Genomic DNA, 24,483 nt, shown 5'->3' on the forward strand with positions numbered 1-24,483 from the left:
GGGGTGGGAGATGCCTGCACAGGCACATTTTGAGAATGCTCCTCTGGCGATCCCATTCCCCTGACCTGTGCCCCCACCGCCTGGTGAGACCCTCAGCTATAGGACCATGCCTCACCAGGGCTGGATGGTGATAGTGTCACTAACCACGGTGAGCACAGCCGCCAGTCTTCACCCACGCCTCCTTACCTTGCTATCTGCCTTTTATCCCCGGCCCCTGCTCCCAACCTGCCTTCTTGCTCTGGAAATTGTCTACAGCTAACACACCACTCCCAAGTCTTCGTCCTCTCCCGAATGTACCCTTCCTCCTCTGGGCCGAGCAGCAGCCAGGCTCTCCCCATCACCACCCACCTCCTCTCTCTCTGGCTCAGGGCCTTCCTCTCTGTGCGGCCCTCCCTTGAGGGCCAAGTTCACAGTCCTGGCTGGAAGCTCCGTGGCCTCTAGAACTTTAAAAGCCTTTACATCTCTACCTTTTTATCCGGTCCCTGGGCATTCCAGAAAACCACTCTACCCACTCGAGAGGCTGCACCTGCATAAACCCGCCCATACCCTGTCCTACAGACCTCAGCGCCATCCTCCCACTCGGAGTTGCGACTCCCCTCATCCACCAGCCGCTCTGGCTTTTCTTTTGCCAGCTCAGCCTGGACCGTCTTGCCAAGCCCCAACTCCCGCCCGCCAACCCCACGCTCCTGTCTCAGCCATATGGATAAACTGCACTGCACGAGGAAGTCAGCCCGAGGCACGAGAGCGGCTGCGGGGAGAGGGAGAAGTCGTGCCGCCTGTTCAGCGGTTTCGAGTGGCCCAGCCCCCGGTGCCACCTGGCAGCCTTCGCGGCACACCTCACCGACACCCTCTCCTCTCCAGCTCACAGCTGCCCCGTCCCACCCACTCTACCCTAAGAAAGGGGGCTTGTCAGGCGCGAGCTTCCCAGCTCTCTGCATTCCCACCACAGACCAAGGCCCCCCTCAGTCCTGGCTCTCACCTTCTGGGGATCCTAGCTCCCCATCTCTCTCCAAGGCTCCCCAGTGCTGTGACAGCGGGCCCCAAATACAGCAAACCACAGGGCCTGAGGCTCCACTCCAGCTCCACCTCTTCTCCGTTTTCCTTCTGAGCCGAGTGGCTGGAAAGAGCAGAGGACACCCGGCTTCCGGCCCTCCCGCCGCTGGCCGCACTGGCTGCCAGATCTCCCAGCTGCCTTGGGCCTCATCCCGCCTGCCTTCCTGCCAGGCATCTCCTCACCTCTCCGCGGCTGCTCCTCCAGCGCCTGTGCCTGTCTCTCCAATGGAGCCCACCCTCTCCTGAGCCTAGAATCCTTCTTTGAGGTCCAGGCCCATCCCTCCAGCTGCTTCCCAGGTGTCTCTGGGACAATCACAACATTCACACTCCATGTGACTCCAGCACAATTCAGCTCCCACTCCCAGCCTCCTGCCCACTCAGGGCTTCACCTGGTCACCGTCCTCCACCAGAAACCCTCCCCTGGTGTCCCCCACCCTTCAGGACCCAGCCCCTCTCTGCCCCTCGGACAACAGCTTCCGGAGCCCTGGCCACACAGTGCCAACTGCAGTCCCCACACTACACTGTGGGAAAGTCACTGTCCAGAGAGGCAGGACACATCTGTCCCCTTTCGCTTTCTGCTCAGTCCAATCGCCCCTCCTTCACAGGCCTCCATGGGACCTCCGGGGCAAGGCCAAGCTCTCATAGAGCTCCACACCTCCTGTCCACATCTGTCCTCACCCTCGCCCAGCACACCCACCATCGTGGGGCTGGCTTATCCACCCAGCCCTGCTACTGGACAGTGACTTCTGCACCCAAGCGTCTCACACTATGTCCAGTGTACCCTGGGAAGGAGGGAACAGAGAAGAAAACAGGCAGAGACTCAGAGAAATCGCAAACCACTTGGGCCCAAGACAAATTTAATTTTGAAGGCCAAATAACAACAGGGAGCATTACTAGTCCACCCACCCTAGGTGTGACCTTTCCTGCAGGTATCTTCACATGACAGGAAGGTAAGGGGTGCTTGCCTCAGCCTGAAGCAGGGCATAGGCATCTTTATTAATGGTGACCAACACACCACAGTGACTACCAAGTAGCTGCTGACTGGGGAACTTGATAGCGGGCTCTTTGCTGGAGGCACACAATGGAGGGCACATGCCAGGTACAAAAGGGGTATGACCATTAATGAGGTGTTAGTCACCACACCATGGGCCAGTTGGCCTGCCTGCCTGTGATGGTTGGAAGTGCAAACATGCCTAACTGTGGCTCCTGAACCTGCTGCTCGGAGCCTGAGCAGGGGCAGGCTGAGCCTCAACCTTGGCCAGCCACTCAAGACAGTTCCTTATTCTCTTTCATAACCAGACATTTTTCTTTCCCCAGCCTGGTCTGGTCCACCCAAAGGCAGGGGCTGGAGCTGGCATAGGATTCTGCTAATTCAGGATCTTTATCATCTGAGCCCAAAGGTTCTCCCCACAGCAGGTCTGGAAAAACACCCCCCAGGACACAGGCGGAGAACCAGAGCAAGAGAGCTCAGCTGTCAGCAGCACAGGAATTTTGACTGGTCCGAGTTCCAAGCCAGTGACAGGTGTGCCTTGGAAGGCCAGGCACACACCAGGTTCTCAGCAAGTGTCTTTAGACCTAAGGAGAGATCCAGCTCGAGGTGGAGTTGTGCAGGTTTAATCATTTTATTTTTATTTACTTTTTATGTCTGGTAGAGACAAAGTCTCACTACGCTGCCCAGGCTGGTCTCAAACGAGTGGCCTCAAGCAATCTTCCCACCTTGGCCTCTCAAAGTGTTGGGATTACAAGTATGAGCCACCACACCTGATCCTAATCATTTTAATAGGCATTCAAGACATGCTTCCTGAATGCCAATGTGCCAGGTACCTGAGTACAGAGGAGTGCAGAGGCATGGCCCCACCCCAGCCCAGGTCAGGTGTACTGACCATGCCAATTCAAGGTGCAGGTGCTGTGACAGGGTGCTTCCCCAGCACCAACGCCTGCCTCAGCTGGGTCTTGCAGTGTAAGGAGGCCTTAGCCTCAGAAGTGACAGAGACAGTGTGGTCAAAGGACAGGGCCCCAGAGGGCAAGCCTGGTCAGAGCTACCCAGCTCCATGAGAGCGTGGGCCGGTGAGTGTCCTTTGGGGCTCTGATTAAGACAGTTCTACGGTTCAGCATAACAGGCACCAAGAAACCAAAGGGCCCAAAATAGAGGCCTGGGATTTACTAGGCTGCCAGGAAAGGACAGTGCCCCTGAGTGCTGGGAACAGGGAGGGGACAGCCCAGGAAGCCGCCAGAGCAGAAAAGTTAATGTCCACACCTCGATCCTAAGGCCACAGGTTTACCAAGGTAGGAAGGCTAGAAGGACCCTTGCCGGGAAAGGGATCACAGAGGGTAATTAGGGAAGGGGTGGAAATGATTCAAGGAAAGGCTGAAGGGACCATGATTTGAGCTCCATTTAGCACGCCACAGTGAGTGGAAGGGCTTTTACTGGAAACAGAATGGCCCACCAGTAAACAATCTCTCTCAGTGTGTGGCACCCAATTAAAACTGTGTAACAATCAGGCAGACACACAGTTCCGGATTGTGGGAAATCTGTATCCTCAGTAGATTCCCAGGTCCCCTGTGGTGTGTTCTCAATGACCTGTAAGAAAAAGGGAACAGGCAGGTGTAGTGGCTCATGCCTGTAATCCCAGCACTTTGGAAGGTTGAGGCAAAACGATCCCTTGAGCCAGGAGCTCAAGACCAGCCTGGGCAAGGTAGTAAGATACTGTCTCTACAAAAAAATAAAAAATCAGGAAGGTGTGGTGGCAAGAACCTGTAGTCCCAGCCACTCAGAAGGCTGAGGTGGGAGGATGGCTTGAGCCCAGGAGGTTGAGGCTGCAGTGAGCCGTGACTGCACCATCGCATTCCAGCCTGGACAACAGAGCGAGACACAGTCTCTTAAAAAAAAAAACAATTAACGGCCAGGCATGGTGGCTCACGCCTGTAATCTCAGCACTTTAGGAGGCCGAGGCAGGCGGATCATGAGGTCAGGAGTTCGAGAGCAGCCTGGCCAACGTGGTAAAACCCCGTCTCTACTAAAAATACAAAATTAGCTGGGCGTGGTGGCGCACACCTGTAATCCCAGCTACCGGGGAGGATGAGGCAGAAGAATCACTTGAACCCAGGAGGCAGAGGTTGCGGTGAGCCGAGATCGCATCACTGCACTCCAGCCTGGGCGACAAGAGCGAAACTCCGTCTCAAAAGAAAAAAAAAAACGAATTAACAAAAAGAGAAAAGAAAGAAAGAAGAGAGCACACTGGGGACGGTTGCGGGAAGCCATGGCTGCATACACACAGTCCTCGGAGGCCGTGCAGCCTGCGCCCGTGAGCAGGTTCTGTTGGAGGGGGTAGATAACAGCTCACAACCTTATCCAGAGGCTCAGCCAGCCCTGGGGGGCCACGAGCCGGCCGCAGGCAGATAGGGGCTGATTCTGCAGCACAGCCTTTCCCCGGCCTCACCCATTCGGCCCCTCAGGGTGGAGGACTCGGGGGGTGGGGGACGCATCACACGCGCGGCCTCTGTTCTTAGTAGATTTTTTCCAAAGTTGTACCTGCTGCCAGTGCTGATGGACCACACAGAAACAGGGTCCTGGAAGGAGAGTGAGGTGCCCCTGAGGGCTCTGCAGCCTTGGGTCTCTGGGTCTGAGAAGGCTTTTCCCAGAGCCCTATCTGTGGGAACGTCTGAGAGGAGCAACCCTCGGACTGCAGGTGAACTAGGTCCTTTGAGAAGAGTGACGGCGAAGCTGAAGGTTCCCCAAAAGGCAAATAGACACGTGAGACAGGAAGGCCACTGCAAGGACACTGGCATCCCCCGCGTCCCACACTCCATCCTTCACTCCAAGAGACAAATTAAAAGCCCAGGCCAGGCACTGTGGCTCACGCCCGTAATCCCAGCCTTTGGGAGAGCAAAGTGGGAGAACTGCTTGAGTCCAGGAATTTGAGACCAGCCTGGGCAACAAAGTGAGACCCTGTCTCTATAAAAAATGCAAAAATTAGCTGGGCATGGTGGTGTGCGCCTATAGTCCCAGCTACTCAGGAGGCTAAGGTGGGAAGACTGCTTGAGTCCGAGAAGTCGAGGCTGCAGTGAGCCATGATCTGATGATCCCTCCACTGTACTCTAGCCTGGGCAATGGGAGTGAGACCCTGTCTCAAAAAAAAAAAAAAAAGAAAAGAAAAAGAAAATAAAAAAGTCTATAGTCCCAGCTATTTGGGAGGCTGAGGTAAGGGGATCGCTTGAGCCCAGAAGGTCGAGGCTACAGTGAGCCATTGATCCTGACACTGCACTCCGGCCTAGGAGAAAGAGCAAGACCCTGTCTCAAAAAAAAAAAAAAAAAAAAACAAGAAAATTAAAAGCCCACTACCCTGCCCCATTCCCCCAAAAGGCAACGGGTTACTGACTGGCCTGTTACCCTATTGACTTTAAGACTGTATTAGGAGTCCACAGCGTTCAGGGTTCTGTCTTGTTTTTCTCACTCTACACATTCTCCTGGGAAGACCCAACCCAATCCCCAGCTTGGATGGTACACAGCATCCCTAAAAATGCTCTGTCTAGTACACTCTCCTTGGCTCCAGGCCAAAACACATGCTTACTGCCCAGACGTCTCACAGTAACCTCATCGCCATCTCCACATGGTGCCAGCCCACCCCCTCCCTCCACATTCTGCATGGGGTGTGGCACTGCCCGCTCAATCTTGGAACAGCCCCTCCTTCCTCCCTGGCTCTTCCCATCCGGCAGTCACTTGTCTTAGTGTCTTGCTCTCTTTTTTCTTTTGAAACAGAGTTGACCAGGCTGGAGTGCAGTGGAACAATCATAGCTCACTGCAGCCTGCAACTCCTGGGCTCAAGCGATCCTCCCACTTCGGCCTCCCAAAATGCTGGGCTTCAAAGTGTGAGCTCCCGGGCCTGGCTGAGTCTTGCTCTTTTCTGTCCTGATGTCTCTGGGTGTGCCATGACAGTCCCTCAACCGGCCTTGGCCTCTGTGTGGCCCTTCACCTCCCTGGCCACCTCTGATCAAGTCACTCACAAACCCAAGATCTTCAGAGGCTTCATACCACTCAGGGTGAATTCAAACTCCCAGGTAGAACTCAAGGCTTTTCCCAGTCTGCTGTCAGCCTAGCTCACTCACTTCACCCCATCTGCCCCAGGGCCACCACTGCCCTTCTCCCAAGAGCTGGTGGGCAGGAACCACGCCCATCACTTTATATCCACTGTCCCTTTGGGGGAAGGAGCTTTCCCTCAGTTGTTCTTGTGGCTCCTGATCATCCTTCAAAATGAAGCTCAAGTCCATCTCAGAGCCCCACCCCCACCACAATTCAGCTGGATGCCATGCCTTTGCACCCACAGAAGGCTCTGTCCACCTCTGTGAGAGCTTCTACCATGTGTTTATTCTCCTGTCTCCTCACTGCACTATAAGCTCAAGGGCAGAGACCGAGTCTTACTCAACACCGAATCCACAGAACGCACGGCATGGTGCCTCCTATGAAGTGTGAATTCAATAAATGCATTTTTGTTGTTTTGTTTTTCAGACACAGGGCTTGAGTGCAGTGGCACAATCACAGCTCACTGCGGTCTTGAGCTCCCAGGCTCACGTGATCCTTCTGCCTCAGCTTCCCGAGTAGCTGGGACCACAGGCACATGCCACCATACTTGGCTAATTTTATATAGAGACGAGACCTCCCTGTGCTGCCCAGGGTGGTCTCGAACTCCTGGGCTCATGCGATCCTTCCACCTCAGCCTCCCAAAGTGTTGGGATTGCGGGCGTGAGCCACCGCACCTCGCTTACTAAACGCATGTTGAAAGGATACAGAAAATCACTGAATAATGAATTCAAGTTGGTCGTCAGTAAAAAGCCTGAGGTTTTGTTTCTTTGATTTTATCTCCAATTGAAAGGCAGTGTTTGAAACAGTCACTGAAGTTGCTGCTTTGAGTTGAAAAGGACTCCTTTCTTCCATTTACAGAGTTGCCATAACAGAAAAGGTATGCTCAGACGGGTAAAACATTGAACAGGGTAAATGTTAAGTGCTTTCTTGGTAACTGCTTCATCGTCCTTATGTACTTTAAACCAGAAACCATCTAAAGGCAAACATTTAATATGTTTTCTGCGCTTGGCTCAATCGGTAGATAATTAAGAGCAACACTGCATGCCCAAGGTCACTCGAGCCTGCTGGACAGACCTGGCAGGTGTGGTCAGCGAGAGCTAGCAAGGCTCCCCTACAGGTGACTTTACAGACCCTGGGTGGCCGAATTTATTGTTGTTATGAAAACCCTGCCTAGATTACTTCTGCATCTCGGAAGGTCACCCTCAACCCAGTGGAAAGCCACTGCAATAGTTCACATCTATCATTCTGACAAAAGGACCTTGATCCACTTCAACCACCATGTAGAGAAAACCTCTGGTCCAGCCCTGGCCAGGCCGGGGGGAAGCAAAGATGAACAGTGTGGCTCCAGCCCTCTTCACAGGGAAAGACAGGCTTCTAAGTAGAGCAAGCACTCCCCAATAAGTACTCCATGTAAAACCTTTATCTGAGTGTTCAGATTAGATGGGGATCAACCCTCAGAATAAAAGGCGGTGCACGCAGGGGTCATGCCACAGGCTAGGAACAGTAACTGCAAAATCTTCATAAGATTTTCTGATCTTCTCTAATCTGGATTGGTTTTTTTTCCCAGTGTGTGTTCCTTAAAATGGAAAGAACCTGACTGCTTGTCTTTGCCGCAACTGAGCAAACATTTACAGGTGCCTACTGTGTGCTGAGGAGAGAGCCCTGGCCCTTGGGCGGAGGAAACGCCACATGTGCCATCTACAGGTGCCTACTATGTGCTGAGGACAGACTGTGAAGACGGAGCCCTGGACCTCGGGTGGAGGAAACGGCCCACGTGCCAAATAATGGGACGGTTCCTTCTGCACACTGCCTGGAAGTCACCTGGTGACTCCAGAGCAAACACAGCAAAACAGGGAAAAATCACCCGCTAGTGCTTCTGTCGGCACTGGAAGGCCAGGCTGACGCCCCCTTTCAGGAATAAGCTGCTGGGGAAAGACAGTGACATTGGCTTCACAACCACAGCCACCAACCTAACAGTCCACCTGCACCTCCATACCACCCAGGTGGCTTTTAGACAACCTCTGGCCTTTAATATCACCCCCGCAAGCAGTAACCCGGGGGGCCACAGCGCGTTTCCCTGCGGGGCACGGCCATCAAAGAAAGCCGGTGGCGAGGCCGCGGGGACTCCCGCCTGGAGGGGGCGGGAACAGGTGCAGCCCAGCCCAGGTGGGGCCGGCTCTCCCCTCCGCTGTGCTGGCTCAGGGCTGGGAGTCCCTGGCTTCCACCTCCCAGGGCCCGAAGGACAGCGGCGCCTGGCACGGAGCACCCAGAGGGGCCCCCCACTGGACAGGGCCGGGGGCTGGCGGACCCCCAAGCGGGTGGTCGGTGGGGGCGTGTGTCATCCCTGGGCGGGGCGGGGCAGGGCCCGGGGCCGCTGCAGGTCCACAGGGCAGGACGTATCAGAATCTGTTGCAATCTCACCGAGCCCCGAAGAGGATTTCCGACCCTGCGGAGACGGAAAGCGCCCCAAGGAAACAGTGACACAGTCACTCTTCCAGACGACACCATGCCCTGGGCCGGGCCGCGGGCCAGCGAGCGGGCGGGGATCGGGCCTCGCGCCCAGGGGGTCCTGCTCCTGCGCCCCCGCCCCTAGGCCAAGCCGCAGCTGCAGCGCCTGGCTCTGGAGCCCCCAACCCGCGCGTGGCCGGGGATCCCCGCCTCGGATGGGGCCCGCAGCCCGGCCCCCACGCTCCCGCCCCCAGCACGCGCCGACCGCGGTGACAGCGGGGACCCGGCCCGGCCACCCGCCACCCCGCCGCGCGCCCGCCGCGCGCCCCCCGCACGCCCCGAGCGCACCCACCTCCGCGCGCCGCTTTCTCCTCAGCTCACCGCGGCGGCCTTTCTGCGCACGCGCGTGCTCGGCCCCGCCCCCGCCGAGCTCTCACCCTGTGCCCACCCCGGAGCGCCCGCGGGGCTCCGGCCTGCCCGGCTCTGGGCATGCGCGCTGACGGTCGGCGGCCGCAGTGGCGGAAGCAGGGGCCGGCCGGGAACCGGTCCCGCGCGGAGGGGAGGCAACGGCAGTGCGGTCCCGGGAGGACAAGCCAAGGGGGGCGGGGAGTGGCACGGTCCTGCGGAGGGCATCGGGGGCCCGGACAGCCGCCTGTCGGAGTCGCCGCCCGGCCGGGTCACGCGTGGATCTGGAACCGCGTGGGCGCGACGTCCCTTCCCGAGTCGGGGGAGAAGGGCTGGAAGGAGGTTCTGGGACCGGCCCTGAGCTGAGGAACCGTGGCGCCGAGGGTCAGAGACGCGCCAGAGAGAGGGACGGCCGGACGGAGCCCGCCGACGGGGACACAGGCGGCCAAGAAAGATACGGGACCCGGCAGCAGACGCCGCGGGGCACCCGGACGCGGACGCCCAGCCTGCAGGGGCCAAGGCCGCCGCCCTCGCGGGGCTGCAGGAGGCAGGGGACGCCCTGTCACCCCATGGGGGTCCAAGGCGCCTGCGGTGGCCACAGTCTTTGGGGAGGTCAGCGCGCTCCCTGGCGGGTCGCCGCACGGGTGGGGGTGCATCACAGCGGCCCCGGGGATGATCTGAGATCCCCGAGAGGGCCCGGCATCACGAAGGATTCACAGCCTTCCGGGTATCCCAGTGCCCCTGGGACATGACCGACAGCCAGGGGGCGGGAGACCTTGGGGTCCTCTGGGTGTGCCATATCACCCGCCCCTGTGCGGGGCGGGCTGTCGCTGCGCCGGTCACATCCCCCCAGGGCCAGACGGGAGGTACCGAGGGAGCTGCCGGCGGGGACGGGGCGGCGGCCCAGGTGGCGACACGCGCGACACGAGCAAGGACTTCCTGGCAGGCGAAGGCACAGGGTGAACGTGCGCCTGGATGTGGGAGCAGCGCCCGCCCCGCCCAGCCGGCGGGCTCAGGCGGAGTTGCAGCGTCCCCGCCGCTCGCGTCGCTGCAGCCTCCGCAGGCGCCGCGTCCACGCGTCCCTCCAGGGCAGCACGAGGCTTCCGCGGGCGGCGATGAGCCCAGGCCCCCGGCCCCCCGCCGCGGCTCCAGGCCCGCCCCCCAGCAGGAGGTAGCGGCGGCCGGGGAGCAGGCGCGGGCAGCCGCAGGCCGCATCCCCGGCGGGCACCCACAGCGCGCTACTCCCGCGCCGCGCGCGCTCCTCTCCGCTCCGGAACACGGCGAGCACCGCCACCGGGAAGCGTGTCCACGCGCCGCGCGCCTCGCCGCGCGCGCCCACCGCCACCTGCACCGCTGCGGGGAGAGCGAGAGGGGGCGGGGTCAGGAGGGGGCGGCCTGCCCGCAGTAGGGGGAGGCACGGGGAGGACACCAGGAGGACAGTGGGGGCTGAAGGGGCGGGGCCGCTGCCCGTAGGGGACCTGAGGGATGAGGATCGGCCTTGGGGCCCAGCAAGGGTCAAGGCATTCCAAGGGTAAGCTGGCGGAGGAGGGAAGGTGGGGAGAGGAGGAAGGTGGGAAGGTCCACTGGAGGCCTGAGGGCACCTACCATAGTCCTTCTTGCAGAACTTCTTTAGGCTGATGCGGTAGCTGCCACGGGCAGGTTTGCAGTGCGAGTCACAGTCTGGGTAGAAGGTGGGAGGCTGGCACAGACTCCCTTTCCCCATCCTCTCCTCCCAGAGCCCCCTCCCCCAAAGTCATGCCAGTCTGGGGCCCTGTCCTGTGTCCACTCACCCTGGGGCTGCACAGGGCTGCTGTCCTCAGTGGGTCCAGGGATAGGGGTCTCTGCAGAGAGGGAGGGAGAACGGCCTGCGATGGAGGGGCAGAGAGATTTGCAGGGCTCAGGGAACAGATGGGACAACAGCAGGGAGCTGGGTGGCCTTGGCTTGGTGGCTGAGGCGGGGCAGGGTCACTCACTAACACAGGGCGCCACTGGGGAGCGGCTTTGCTGGAAGCCAGGTGCGCATCGGTTGCAGGTGAGGCCAGTGACACCATCCTTGCAGGGACACTGGCCTGTGGTCTGGTTGCAGGTCTTGCCAGCAGCACCAACGGGGTGACAGTCGCAGGCTGAGGACAGAGGTGGGAAGGGCCTGGTCAGAAGCCTGTCTGGGGATCTGGGAAGTCAGAGGGTGAGGGCCTGCAGGTGGCCGGTGGTGGGCTCACCCCTGCAAGCCCGACGGTCACTCAGGGCACGGCCAGGGTCTCGATAGAAGCCCTCCCGGCAGTAGTGGCAGTGGCGGCCGGCGGTGTTGTGCCGGCAGTTGAGACAGACACCCCCGCTGCGGCGGCCGGACAGTCGGTACAGCTCCATGTTGAAGCGGCAGCGGCGGGCATGGCCGTTGCAGGAGCAAGCTGCAGGGAGGGATGGGTCAGGGGCAGGCTGGTTGGGTCCAAGGTCCCCAGGCCACCCTCCAAAGCCTCACCGAGGCAGGCGTGGGATTCCCGGGCAGTGGCCCGCTGCCATGGCCTGTCGCAGTAGAAGGGCTTGCAGCGTCCGCAGTCAGGGCCCTCGGTGCCGTGCCGACAGTCGCAGATCGGGTGGCCCCGTGTGTCCAGCAGGCACCGTGAGGCATGTCCATTGCACTTGCAGCGCCCGCCCACCTGGAGGTCGGTGGCTGCGTAGGAGTAAGGGACGACGGCCTCCGTGTCCCTGGGGTCACCCGCCGCGCTAGGCCTTGTGAGCACTACACGGACGTCGGTGGCGGTCACCCAGTCTTGGAGCACTGGGCTGCTGTCCAGGTCCAGGCCTGGGGGGCTGCTGTCCTGCATGCTGAAGGCCAGAAGGCCGCTGCCATCAGGCTGGGCTTGGGGTGCGGGGAAGCACAGGGCCTCAGGCCCTGGGCCAGCTGGGCCGTCGGCAGGGGCCGGCAGACGGCCATAGTCCAGGTCACAGTGGGAGGAGAAGAAGCCCAGCGGGGCCCAGCTGCGGCCATGGTCCTGAGACTTGAGCAGGGCCACGGAGGCTGGGGGAGCTGAGCAGAAGCGCAGGCTCACGAAGACCAGCTCAAAAGCCTTGCCCAGGGGCACCGTGAGAGTCACGTTGAGGGGTGCCCGAGGCAGCGACTCCGAGCGCCAGCACAGAGGGCTGGCCGTGCCCCCTGGGGAAGTCAGGAGGGCGGGGGGATGTGCCCGTCGCGGGTCGGAGGCGTCGCAGGCCCGAGTGGCCGGCCGCCCGCACGTGCTGGAAGCCAGCACCTCGCGGCCCAGGGCGGCGTTCACCAGGCCTGGCACGCAGCTGCGGGGCGCGCCCCCCTCATCCTGGCAGGGGTCGGCGGGCGCCGGCGGCCCAGGGCTCAGGGCGGCGAAGAGCGTGCCTGCCGTCAGCAGCAGCCCCCAGGGCCAGCCAGGCATGGCCGGAGCCGCTGCGGGTCAGCCAGCGGCCGGGCCCCAAGACGCTGCCCTCGGGGAAAAGAAGCCCCCTCCGCGGCTCTGCCCACCAGGCCCCGCAATGCCGAGGAAGAGGGCCCCAGGGCGGCCTCAGCCGGGCCCAGAGGTGGGAGCAGCGGCGGGCACGCCCCGGGCCCAGCACAGCAGCGGGGATGTTGGCGCGTCCTCCCGCTGGGCCTAGAGCGATGACAGGCGTCGCCCCCGTTCCCGGCGCCTCCGCCCGCGGAGGCCCCACCCGCCGCTCGCACTCACCCACCGAGGGCCGGGCGGAGCAGGTCTCCCGGCCTCCCGGGAAGGGCCGTGGGCGGGCGGGGCCTGCGGTGCACGGGCCGTCGCCTCCTCCCGGCTGCAGCGAGGGCGGACGAGCTGTGCCAGGAGGGGGTGGGGGGCGCAGCAGGCGCAAGCCCGGGCCCAGCCGGGGGCGGGGCTGCTCGGGTCGGGAAGGAGGGAGGGGAGGGGAGGGGAGGGGAGGGGAGGGGAGGGGGGAGAGGAGGGGGCCTCATCGCAGAGCTGGAATCAGAAGCAGATTCAGACGCGGGCTGGGCCAGCGGGGAAGGGGGCTGGGAGGCCCGGGAGCCAGGGGAGGGGCCGGGGAGCCAGGAATGCGCTGGCGGGAGGGGTCTGGAGGGGGGCAGCTCAGCCTTCGCAGCCCGTGGGGGACCACCCAGCAGGGTCCTGGGCCCACAGCCAGGCCTTTACTGCTCTTGGGGCTGTGCCACGTGCTGCACGGGGGGTCTGGGTCACCTACTCCCTGAAGCCCATCAGGCAGGCAAGGCCCCGGGTCTGACAACAGAGGCCCTGGATGCTCCCCGGGTAGGGAAGCCAAGTAACCACCAGTTGAAGGGTCATCCCCAAAGCAGCATCTACTCGAGTAGAAGGAACCCAGGATTCAGTCACGTCTAATTTTGAATCCAAACTGCTCCATTTCTGGCTGCATGGCTTGGGCTCGTGTTTCCTCATCTGCCAGACGCCTGTTACTCAGCGATCTGAAGCTGTTGGATTTGATGAGCCTGAAGTGGTATCAGGCCCGTCAAGAGCTGCACAAATTGGAGTGTCTCCGGCCTGTGTTGAGGAAGGGGGCCACCCCCGTGGGCCTGAGCTGGGCTAAGACATGAGGCCAGCATCCCCCGCACCAGGCCAGATTCTGATCCCAAAGCTCCCTGGGTCTGCAAGTTTCTAGTTGCAACTCTGCCATGGGCCCAGCTGGCAGGGAGGACATGGAAGCTGGAGGGTGGGATGGGGTGGCTCCTTGGGGTTTGGGGGCTTGGTTAGCTGTTGAGGACCCCTCTGCAGGGGCAGGGAGTAGGGTTTAATCATGGGAAGGGGCTGGTCGCAACCTGGAGCCCACTGCCCTACGTCACAGCACGTTTGGGCAGGGAAACTGAGGCAGAAGCCCAGCTGGGTGGCCTGGGGACTAGCTGGGGATGGAGTAGCTGTGCCTGGGTGTGACACCACCAAAGAGGGTCCAGGAACAGCTCTGGTCAGAGAAACCTCCTCCCCTCCTACTTTCAGGTCCTTGACAGAGGAGGCCAAGCATCCCAGGGAGGGGCAAGGAACAAGTTCCGTGCAGGGGCAGCATCGAGGCCTGAATGCCCCATTTCAGATGGGAGGCCAGGCCTGCAGCTGGTGGAGGAGGCCACGTGGGTGCTACCCTGGACACGGCCAGAGATGAGCAAGGAGCAAGAGGAAGAGGATGGAGAGGCAGAAGCATTGCGCTGTTTGGGAGAGGAGGGGCAGGAAGACACGGAAGCCTCCTAGGGGAAACTGAAGGACCAGAGGAGGGAGCAGGAGGGCCTGACCATGGAGGGTAGGAACGGGAAGACAGGGTGATGGGGCACCTGGCTTGGCTCCTGGAGGAACTGACACTGGCTTGTGGACACATTCTCCTGGCCACACATCTGCATGTGACAGCCACAGATGCACAGGGATGCGGGCACTGGAGGACTGAGCAGAGAGGGCTAAGGGGCTCTCTCTCTGCCACAGGGCCCCTGCCCTTCAGCTTCCTGATAAAGAGAATGAGAATTGTGTCCTTTACAAGGTGACGGATCTGAACCTGACAGGGCTCACGCTCTGCTCTGTGGGTCAAGCTTAGAATCTGAAACGTCCCAACCACCCTCTTCAAGGTCCTTCTGGCTCCCAACCCCAACCCCCAACACCCCACCCTAAGGGTGGGAGGAACCCTGGGGGGACTATGGGGGCTGAGATCCTCATTCTGGGACAGTGGAGAGAAAAGCCCAGGCCTGACAGAGGGGTCCCACTGGCCAGAGACAAGCCTCTGGGGAAACCCAGGCTGTCTGTGGATGTCAGAGCCACTGCCAGACTGGCTGCCAGCCAGGCTGCAGGAGGGACACTGGCCAGCAGCCTCTTCCACCCTCATCAGAGGGGCTGGCTTTGTCTCCGGCTCAGCTTCCCTGTGAGCCAGGACTGGGGTCTGCAGAACGTCTGGTGGCTTCTGGGGTGGGGGAAAGTAGATGCCTGGGGCTCAGACCTGCTGCAATTGTTCATCTGGGTCAGCAGCAGCGGCGGGAGACCCTGTGGGCCCAGAGGGGCATTGTACCACCAGCCCCTCAGGGAGGAGACTGCTGGTCACAGGGCCTTTCCCCAGGAACAGACCTCTGCACACGCTACTCTGCCCCCACCCCCAGCCCTCGCAGATGGTGTTTGGGAGTTAGGAAGGGCCTCCCCACAGCGCCCAAGCGGGACTTATTGCTCTCCAAGGACCCAGCCACCTGTCCCAGCCCCTGGCTGGGGCCTCTCCCACCTCCCACCTCTCCACTGGCCCTGCCCCCTCCTGGCACCTTCTGCAACAAAGAAGCTCCGCCTCCCCTCCCCCCACCTGCAATTCAGGCCGCAGTGCTTCGCCTCCCCCTCCCCCTCACCCCCCACCCCTAGAGTGGCAGCTCCAGCTTTGGGGCACAGGCTGGGGAGAGGGCATAGATGGGCTGGACAGTCCTAGGCGGCAGGGAGCTGAGAGTCTTTCCTGTAAGATGCCCATTGATCCTATAATTCCCTGCCCAGCCCAGAACCTGCTGTCTCCCCGGAGACGCCTGCAAGCCACCACTTGTTCACCTATTGCACATTTATTGAGAGCCTATTATGCCTCGGGGGGTTTCCAACCGAGCTTCGAAGGCAGACAGCCCAGGAGCAGACACAGCGCCGGCTCCCAGCGGCGGCTGGTGTGGTCGAGCCCGCGTTGCGCTGCCCTGCACCCGGCACCCTCGCGCCGGGTCGATCCCCCAGCCTCGCAGGCCGCTGCCCAGCCAGGCCGCTCTGCGGTCGCGCCAGCTCTGCGCGCCAAGTCAAAAGCTGAAATGCGACGTTGGACGGAGGAGGGAGGAGAGGGAAAGCAGAGGAGGGGGAGGGAAACGGCCGGTGGCCTTCTCTGCCCAAAGGGTTCCAGAAGAAACGATTTGGGGATGGGGTGTGGGGGGCGGCCTCTGCGACCGCGCTTGGCACTGCGCCCGCCCGGCCGGGGCGAGGTCGGAGGGAGGGGCGGCCGGCTTGCCGTGACCTCGATGGGAGGGGGCCTCGCCCGCGGCTCAGGGCGCCCCCGGCTCCCTGCGCCCGGCCCTTCGCCTCCGCCGAGCGCGCCAGCACAGGATGGCGGCGGTCAGGAGCCCCAGGCCCGCACTGAGCGCGGCCAGCGACCAGCCCCGGGCCAGGTCCAGGCGGGGTCCCCGCAGCGAGAAGGTGATGTCCGTGGCAGCTGCACCAGCCAGCACGGCTACGACACCGAAAGGCAGAATGCAGCGCGGCCACGAGCCCCCAGCGCCGCCGGTGGCCAAGAGCAGGGCGCGCAGGGCCCCGGGGGGCTCCGGGTGCGCCAGACCCGGCCGGGGGGGCGAGGCGGGCGCCGCGGGGGGAGGCTCGAGCGCGCTCATGCCGCCAACGCGGTGGCCGCGCCCGGTGGGTGGTGTGGACGCCCGCGCAGTCCCAGTGGCGTTCCGGGCTCGCCACGTCAGAGCCCATTGGCTCCAGAGGCGGTGACGCCAGCCGGGAGCCCGGGGAGTCAGCCGCTGCCTCTGGGTTTTGGCGGGGAATCGGGGTGGGCGGGCGTTAGTCGGAGGAGCAGGCCTGTCTTTCCCGCCCTGGACTCCTGTGTCGGCGCCTCCTCAGGACCCCCACAAAGCTATCTAGGCCGCCTCCCTGCTCCAGGACACCACTGTCCTCTGGGTTGGCCCCGGGATTGGTGGATCATTGAGTCAGTGCACGTCTGGCTCCCATCAGGGCCTGGCCGGGGTAGCGGGGGACAGCACCCCGGTCCTCCTGAGGCAAACATCCAGTAGGCATGGGGGATGAGCCATGAGCCGTCAGCCAGTGAAATAAGGTTGGGTGGGGACCACCTGCTCTGGAAAGTCACCAGGTGTACAGTCGCAGCGTGGCTGGGGGTTTCAAATGAGTCAGCAGCTCCTGCAGATAGAGGCACCTGGGCATAAGCCTGGAGGCAGCAATGGGGTGGCTGGGAGGGGCGAGGCTGGCTGATCTGCACAAGGGGTGCGACCCTGGGGCTGCTGCCAGGCTGGGGGGGCAAGGGGTGGAGCTGCTCTATCCCTGGAGGCGCCCCCTCAATGCAAGTTTTTGGTTTTTGGTTTCCTGTCTTGGTCTCTGTCATCTGGTCCCCAGCAGCCCTCAACTCGGGACTCTGGGTCTGAGCGTGTTTCTGACCTGCTGGACTGTCAGGCCCTTTACAAGCAGGACGTACCTGCAACACTTCATCTGGCTCTCAGAAGACCCGGCTTTCTCCGGGTACCACCCACCTCCTGTCCCGCTGCCCTGTCCAGAGGGGGCACCTTGGGGAAGAGGCTGGTAATCTTCCCTGTCGAAGGTCCCTGCCCACAGCCGGGCTTGGTGGAGCTCCGGCACTATCCACACAGAGCACCTGGCCCCAGCTCCCAAAATGTTTGGGATGCCTCGGGCCCTCAGTGCAGGTTCGTTTGAAGAACAGTATGAGCACTGGCCATGGCCAACACCACGGCCTCTGTGGCCAGCAGGTTATTTTTTTTGAGAGAGAGTCTCGCTCTGTCACCCAGGCTGGAGTGCAGTGGTGCGATTTTGGCTCACTGCAACCTCCGCCTCCTGGGCTCAAGCGATTCTCTTGCCTCAGCCTCCCAAGTAACTGGGATTACAGGTGCGCACTACCACGCCTGGCTAATTTTTTGCAGTTTTAGTAGAGATGGGGATTCACCATGTTGGTCAGGCTGGTCTTGAACTCCTGACCTCGTGATCCGCCCACCTTGGCTTTCCAAATTGCTGGGATTACAGGCGTGAGCCACCGTGCCTGCCTTTTTTTTTTTTTTTTTTTTTTGACACGGAGTCTTGCTCTGTCACCCAGGCTGGAGTACAGTGGCACAATCTTGGCTCACTGGAACCTCCGCCTCCCAGGTTCAAGTGATTCTCCTGAGTAGCTGGGACTGCAGGCATCCGCCACCACAGCGGCTAACTTTTTTTTTTGTTTTTTTGAGACAGAGTCTCACTCTGTCGCCCAGGCTGGAGTGCAGTGGCACCATCTCGGCTCACTGCAACCTCCGCCTCCCGGGTTCAAGCGATTCTCCTGCCTCAGCCTCCCAGGTAGCTGGGACCACAGGTGCATGCCACCATACCCGGCTAATTTTTTGTATTTTTAGTAGAGACGGGGTTTCACCGTGTTAGCCAGGATGGTCTCGATCTCCTGACCTCACAATCCGTCCACTTTGGCCTCCCAAAGTGCTGGGATTACAGGCATGAGCCACTGAGCCTGGCCTTTAGTTTTTATATTTTGAATAGAGACAGGGTTTCAACATGTTGGCCAGGCTGGTCATGAACTCCTGACCTCAGGTGATCTGCCTGCCTCATCCTCCCAAAGTGCTGGGATTACAGGCGTGAGCCACCACACCCAGCCTGTGGCCAGTACTTTAGATGCAACATCAAGTAATCTCTATGCTGGCCCCTGAGGTCATCACCACCATCACCCAGCATGACAGTGGGGACAAACCTGGACAACTGGGGCTGAGCCCTTGAGAATCTTGCCCAGTCCCAGGGCAAGAAACAAGTCATGCTGCAAACCCACCTCTATGGCTGCAGAGGGCCCAACCCTGACCCCTGCTCTTTCCTGCCTTCCTGGGGAAGGGAAGGAGGCTTGGAGGAGGTGAGAGTGGAGTGGCCAAAGGGTGAAAAGGTAAAAGGCCCTTCCCGGTGGAGGCTCAGTGTGAACCGGTGACCTCACACTCGCCCCAGCGCCAGCACCAGGAGGGGGAGCTGGGCATGGGCACCAGGAGACAGTGGGAAGCAGAGACGTGTGGCTGTGGCAGAGACAGTGGCCAGCCCGTTCTCCAATATGGCCTTGTGGTTTTCGTGTCCTCCGATGAATGCGTACAGCCTACAGCCTACAGAGGGCAGGGCTTTCAGCAGTGCTGGGCCTGCCTTGAGTGGCCTTGTCCCGTCCTTTATACAGAAAGGATATAGAGACAGAGTCTCGCTCTGTTACCCAGGCTGGAGCACAGTGGTGCAATCACGGCTAACTGCAGGCTCAAGGTCCTAGGCTCAAGCGATCCTCCCACCTTAGCCTCCCAAGTAGCTGGGATTACAGGCAGCCATGCCCGGCTCATTTTTAAATTTTGTGTAGAGATGGGGTCTCACTGTTGTTCAAACTGGTCTCAAACTCCTGGCCTCAAAGCAATTCTCCCACTTCAGCCTCCCCAAGTGTTGGGATTACAGGCGTGAGCCACCGCACCCGGCCCACTTATAATCTTGATAAATACACTTGATATATTCTTTTTCAGCATGACATGTATCAACCAGTGATATAACTTCATAAAATCATAAAAAAAAAAGGCCCACCAAGCCCACCTTGGCATGATTTAAATACATATGCTTTCAGCCGGGCACAGCGGCTCATGCCTGTAATCCCAGCACGTTGTGAGGGCGAGGTGGGAGGATCACCTGAGGTCGAAAGTTTGAGACCAGCCTGGCCAACATGGTGAAACCCTGTCTTTACTAAAAATTAAAAAAAAAAAAAAAAATAGCCAGGCGTGGTGGCCGGAGCCTGTAATCTCAGCTACTTGGGAGGCTGAGGCAGGAAAATCACCTGAACCCAGGAAGCGGAAGTTGCAGTGAGCCGAGATCACGCCACTGTACTCTAGCCTAGGTGACAGAGTGAGACTGTCTCAAAAAAATAAATAAATACAAATGCTTTCTAAAGTGGCTTTAATATCACACAAGCAGCTCTTTGGTTTACAGTGACAGAAAACAGAGGGAGCCAGGAAAGGCTCCCCACTGGCCTCTGGAGTCCAAGAGCCTTGGGAAGGCTGAAAGGCAGCCCTGACTAGCAGGCTTAGTTGTCCTGAGAAGAGCCAGTGAGGCCACCTGGTCCAGTTCACCAGGTTTCCCAGGGAAGCATAGGCATCTCTGGGTCCCGAGCACAGTGCCAGGGAAGACACCCCCAATCCCCATCTAAACAGGGCTGAGGGCAGCATGGGAAAGACTCAGACTGCAGGTTCATCCCGCAGGATGGTGAGGACACGTGCTCCTCCCTCGCAGAGCAGGCTGTGTGCAGCCCGGCACAGGGCCAGCCGGGGCTGCCCCTGCGGCTGTGCGGCGCTTACCAGGGGGAGGAGTTCAGCCATCAGGACCTGGGGGCAGGGCAGGGCAGGGCCAAGGTCTCAGGGGCACCTAGGCGGAAGGCAATCCTGGGACAGGCTTCGAGGCCCCCATGCTTCAGCTCTCCCTCCTTCTGAGGTTCCAGGATCCCTCCTGCTGTCCCAGCCCAGTCTGACCAGCACTTCCAAACCCACACACACAGACCCCAGGCTTGCCCCCATCCTCCTGGGCCCTGGGGGGTGGAGCAGTCAAGCCCCTACCCTCAGGTCCCCCTCAAGGCTGCGGACCTCTGTTGCACCCCCACCTCTTCTTCCAGAAGCACCTTTTCCAAGCGGATCTGCTGGTCCAGCACAGCCACTCGCAGCTTGAGGGCCGCCAGGGTCTGCAGCTCCTGGGTGCTGGAGTAGACAAGCAGCTGGGGGCTCCATGCAGGCTCCGCTCCACCCCCACAGGACGGCGAGGCTCTGGGGGGCCTCCCCACAGGACACGGTCTTGGTGGCTGTTCCGCCACCGCTGTGTGCACAGGAGAATGTGGCCTTTGGGGTAGCAGCCTAACCCAGGGCCCCGCTTTTCCTGTGTGCCTGGCTCTCCTGCATCTGCACCACCTGCCCTGCCTTTAGGGGAAAGGTGGGCTTTCAGGACAGCCCCATGCAAGATGGTGTGTCTCAGGCCTGGACTTGCTGGCAGGGAGTCCTCTGTGGGGTGGCCCTCTGCCTGCCCAATTTCTTTACTGTGTTTATGCACGACTTTTGTGAGACTGGCTTTCCTTTGACAAATGATGTATCTTCACTCTTAAAACTACAAGCAATTAGAAAATACAAAGGAGGAAACAAGTTCTATAAATAACCACGTCGCACAATGCCAGGCCAGTCACCTCCCAGGAGCTGATTCTCAAGAGCTACTTTCTCTTTTTTGTTTGTTTTGGAGACGGAGTCTCGCTCTGTCACCCAGGCTAGAGTGCAGTGGCGCAATCTCAGCTCACTGCAATCTCCGCCTTCTGGGTTCAAGCAATTCTCGTGCCTCAGCCTCCCAAGTAGCTGGGATTACAGGTCTGCGCCATCATACCCAGCTAATTTTTGTATTTTTAGTAGAGACGGGCTTTCACCATGTTGGCCAGGTTGGTCTTGAACTCCTGACCTCAAATGATCCGCCTGCCTTGCCCTCCCAAAGTGCTGGGATTACAGGCGTGAGCCACTGTGCCCGGCCTCACACACTACTTTTTTTCTTTTTGAGACGGAGTCCCACTCTGTCGCCCAGGCTGGAGTGCAGTGGCATGATCTCAGCTCACTGCAAGCTCCTCCTCCTGGGTTCACGCCATTCTCCTGCCTCAGCCTCCCGAGTAGCTGGGACTACAGGCATCCGCCACCACGCCCGGCTAATTGTTTGTATTTTTAGTAGAGACAGGGTTTCACCGTGTTAGCTAGGATGGTCTCGATCTCCTGACCTTGTGATCCGCCCGCCTTGGCCTCCCAAAGTGCTGGGATTACAGGTGTGAGCCACCGCGCCTGGCCCTCACATGCTAGTTTTTCAACAACTGAGTGAATAAGCAACTGCTCAGAGCAAGGAGATTCTGTGTGCAGGCAGCAGCGAGGTGGGGGAGCTGCCCTGAGGAGGAGAGGAAGGCTGACTGCTCCCATAGGACAACTGGTGAGGACCCAGCACATGGGGAGTGGCGTGGGAGGGGTGGAGGGGCCCAACAACTTGCATCTGGTCCCTGGGCTGCTCACCCTTCCCTGAGGTGCAGACAAGGCTGGCTAAAGCGCCCTGTCCCTGGCCCAGACCTCAGTGCAGGTGGCAGGATGGGGGCAGGGTCTCACCTGCACGCAGTTCCTGCAGCCTGTGCAGACACTGGCCCACCATGGCCTGCAGCCCCTCCAGCGTGAGCAGGCAGCGGTACTCCTGCATCCAGTTCATGGGGGCTGCAGAAGAGTCAGGGAGAGCAGGTGGGGTCTGTGGCAGTCTGGAAACCCTCCCTGCACTAGTCCTCCGTACTCCTCCTGATACAGACCCAGAACCCACTGACCTGCCGAGAGCTCCTCCCTCATGCGCAGTCTCAGCAGTGAGCAGGCCTTCCGCAGGCGCCCCGCCTCAGCCTCCACCTCCGCAGCACTGAGCCTGGGCTGCGGCCCGCCTGACTGGATATGGGTCAGGAAAACTTTCCTGCAGCCAACTCCCTCTGCTCCCACCAAGGACGGGGCCTGGGGAGTGGCCCTGGCCATCCCACGCCAGCCCCTCCTGGGTTTGCTCCGCAAACCTGCCAGGTTCAGAGCCAGAGGCCCCCCGGGCTCCCACAAGCCCAGCAAGGATACAGCTGTCTGCATGTTCTGGAGGAACTGGGTTTTGGCAGCAGCGGCATCCATGGAATTACTGGTCTGTGTGGAACTGAGCTGGGCCCACAGGCTGGGGTGCACACAGGAACCACAGAGGGACACGGTTATTCCAGCCAGTGAGCTGGGCCTTGGGAGGTAGGCAAGGGCCAGGGTGGGGACCCCAGGCTGGGCATCTGGCTCTGCCGAATGCCAGGAGGGGCCTCCAGAGGCCGCAGGGAACCAAGAGGACACTGACCAGAACAAGGGGACAGAGCTGACCGGCTGGCAGACTTTTAACATCGACAGTGACCCTACTCAGCAAAGAGAGCAAAGAGACCCACTGGAAAGTATCTCAAACCTGTCCCCGAGCTGGTGATGCCTCCCGGTTCTCCCCTACCCCTGTCCAGCCAAAGACCTCAGCCTCACCTCGAGTTCCGGGAAGCTGCTTTCCTGAATGCTGCAGGCAGCCGCAGCAGGTGCCTGTCGGAGAAGCCCGTGTTCAGAGGAGCATCGCCTTGCTCTGGGGTCTACAAGTCCCACTTCCTGCTCAGAGCCCAATCAGGGATGAGGCTTCTTGCCCCTCTCCCACACCCGACCCCACCAAGGATGAGCCTCCTTGGATAGAGCTTCCAGAGTGGCCATGGGAGAAGCGTGGTCCAGTGCTGCCACGGTAGAGAGAAGAGGGGGCCCTGTGAGCAGAGCCCACGCCCTCCAGAGCCCATCTGGAGCCTCTTGCCTGGGCAAATAAGGGGCAGCCACAGAGAAGAGGGGAGGACAGGCTCCAGTACTTCCCTGACCTGATGGTGCCAACCTGGACACCACTACACAGCTGCTTCATTCTACCAGCTTCCGAGAATGAGTCTCAGGGGTGCGCCCCAGGGCTCAATGCCCTGCCTTCCCTGTCACCCCAAATCCCAGGCTCCTTGCTAGCCAGGGTCTGAGGAGGCAGAGACAGAAGTCCCTCTAGTGAGGGTCCGGGAAACCTACCCCTTCTCCTTGAGTGTGAAGGCTTCTGGGGCCTGAGGAGCAGCCGATGGGGCCATTTGCTGGTGCCTGAGGCCCGCCCCAGGCCTGGGGGCTCGGGCTCCCATCCCAACATAGGTCCTATCCCCCACTGACAGCAGCCGGCGCTCAGGGTGGCCCTTGGCAGGCACGGTGGTCTGGCGGAGGCCCTTGGTGGGTCTCGTGTCTGAAGCACGGCCACCAGCTTGGCCTGGGGACTGGGGTGAGGCGGAGGCTGTCATGCCAGGAGAGGTGACAATGGACCTAGATTTCAGGCTGGGGGCCTTGTCTCTTTCTCCAGCCTTAGTGATGCCTCTTCGAACCCGTACAGCCTTCTCCAGTGCCTGGGTCAGAAACTCCAACTCTTTGAGGTCTTGTGGACTGGGTGTGCATGCTGTGAAAGCCAAGAATTATGCAGGGATCTCTCCCCACTGTCCCCCAGGAGGGTCCCTCACAACTGCACGCCAGAAGATAGGCCAGAGCAGCACCTGGAGAAGGTGGGTGGTGGAGGTGTACCTGGAAGGGGGTCCTCTTCATTAGTTTCTGGCCCTGGAGGTGGCTTCAAAGCCCGGGTCCCAGTTGGTTCCCTGCAAAGACAAGGGCAACCGTCGCACGGCCAGGAGGCAGGGCCCAGCCCAAACAGAACCGAGGGGGCCGCCGGGCCCCGCAACAGGCCCCCAGCTCAGAGCTTGCAGCGTAAGGAGGGTGGCACTGACAACCTACAGCTCCGAAGTGGGCCGCTGCGCCCGGTCTCCCAGCCCTGGGAGCTCGGGGCAGGACTCTGAGGGCCCCAGGGAGGTCTGGCCAGGGGGTCCCGGGGTCCGCGTACCAGGCCTGCAGCAGCCGACGGCAAACGCGCAGGCTCTGCTCCAATTGCAATTGTCGCTGTGCGCAGGCGTCCAGGGCGCCCTGCAGTTCGGCCACCAGCCTGGGGGACGCACCGGCGGCTCAGCACCTCGGCCAGCGTCGGGCCTCGGGCCCCGCGCCTAACTACCGGCCCGCCCGCATCCTCCCGCTCCCCCGCTGCCGCGCAGCCCTCACCGGCGCGAGCAGTCCGCCGGCAGCATGAAGGCGGCGGCGTCTCCTTGCAATTTGCCGCCTCTGAAGAGCCACGCCCCTTCCGGGAGGGAAGCCCGCCCCTTCCCGGCTGGGCTGCCCAGTCCTGAAC

At 60.9% G+C, this 24,483-nt stretch overlaps 3 protein-coding genes across 13 annotated transcripts in view; all 3 read right to left on the bottom strand.

Moving 5' to 3' along the window:
- TBC1D24 (TBC1 domain family member 24) overlaps window positions 1–9,092 on the bottom strand; it is a 30,811-nt gene extending 21,719 nt beyond the window's left edge. For 3 of the 5 annotated variants that reach the window (XM_063616952.1, XM_063616948.1, XM_063616949.1), the window contains exon 1: window positions 8,934–8,993. The gene's annotated coding sequence lies outside the window, so the exon portion shown is untranslated. Of the gene's footprint in view, window positions 1–979; window positions 1,616–8,933 lie in introns of those variants that run through there. The other 2 variants (XM_063616951.1, XM_055241465.2) reach the window with 2 other exon arrangements.
- An 868-nt stretch (window positions 9,093–9,960) lies between these two features.
- NTN3 (netrin 3) lies at window positions 9,961–12,832 on the bottom strand. The gene is made up of 6 exons (XM_055241462.2): window positions 11,466–12,832; window positions 11,206–11,394; window positions 10,960–11,109; window positions 10,777–10,827; window positions 10,592–10,666; window positions 9,961–10,339 (listed from the first exon to the last, which is right to left on the bottom strand). Exons 1-6 carry the CDS (start codon window positions 12,391–12,393, stop codon window positions 9,999–10,001), a joined length of 1,734 nt encoding a protein of 577 aa, XP_055097437.1. The 5' UTR covers window positions 12,394–12,832; the 3' UTR covers window positions 9,961–9,998.
- Window positions 12,833–16,732: 3,900 nt separating this feature from the next.
- Window positions 16,733–24,468, bottom strand: TEDC2 (tubulin epsilon and delta complex 2). 7 transcript variants are annotated; one of them, XM_055242385.2, is made up of 10 exons: window positions 24,357–24,431; window positions 24,145–24,243; window positions 23,832–23,902; window positions 23,301–23,709; window positions 22,740–22,793; window positions 22,314–22,404; window positions 22,028–22,139; window positions 21,822–21,923; window positions 20,327–20,517; window positions 16,733–16,839 (listed from the first exon to the last, which is right to left on the bottom strand). In XM_055242385.2, the coding sequence occupies exons 1-10, from the start codon at window positions 24,380–24,382 to the stop codon at window positions 16,786–16,788; spliced, it is 1,209 nt and encodes a 402-aa protein (XP_055098360.1). In that variant the 5' UTR covers window positions 24,383–24,431; the 3' UTR covers window positions 16,733–16,785. The 7 variants fall into 7 exon arrangements, with proteins under 7 accessions (XP_055098360.1, XP_055098358.1, XP_055098365.1 ...); XM_055242383.2 differs by lacking the exon at window positions 16,733–16,839 and adding an exon at window positions 19,595–20,036 and having other exon boundaries at window positions 24,357–24,436; XM_055242390.2 differs by lacking the exon at window positions 16,733–16,839 and adding an exon at window positions 19,595–20,036 and having other exon boundaries at window positions 20,327–20,402.
- Window positions 24,469–24,483: the final 15 nt, after the last annotated feature.

This window comes from Symphalangus syndactylus, chromosome 14 (assembly GCF_028878055.3).
Source record: "Symphalangus syndactylus isolate Jambi chromosome 14, NHGRI_mSymSyn1-v2.1_pri, whole genome shotgun sequence".
Classification (NCBI taxonomy): Eukaryota; Metazoa; Chordata; class Mammalia; order Primates; family Hylobatidae; genus Symphalangus; species Symphalangus syndactylus.

Bases quoted from the DNA above. Each gene is read 5' to 3' on its own strand.
- NTN3 (XM_055241462.2), bottom strand. From the start codon at position 12,393: ATGCCTGGCTGGCCCTGGGGGCTGCTGCTGACGGCAGGCACGCTCTTC. The intron at 11,395-11,465 runs GTGAGGCTTTGG...CCCTCCCTGCAG, and splicing joins GGAATCCCACGCCTGCCTCG to CTTGCTCCTGCAACGGCCAT. The intron at 10,340-10,591 runs GTAGGTGCCCTC...CTCTCCCCGCAG, and splicing joins GTTCTGCAAGAAGGACTATG to CGGTGCAGGTGGCGGTGGGC.
- TEDC2 (XM_063618363.1), bottom strand. From the start codon at position 24,382: ATGCTGCCGGCGGACTGCTCGCGCCG. The intron at 22,794-23,300 runs GTAGGTTTCCCG...CTTCTCCGACAG, and splicing joins TTCACACTCAAGGAGAAGGG to GCACCTGCTGCGGCTGCCTG. The intron at 22,405-22,739 runs GTGAGGCTGAGG...TGTGCACCCCAG, and splicing joins GCAGCTTCCCGGAACTCGAG to CCTGTGGGCCCAGCTCAGTT.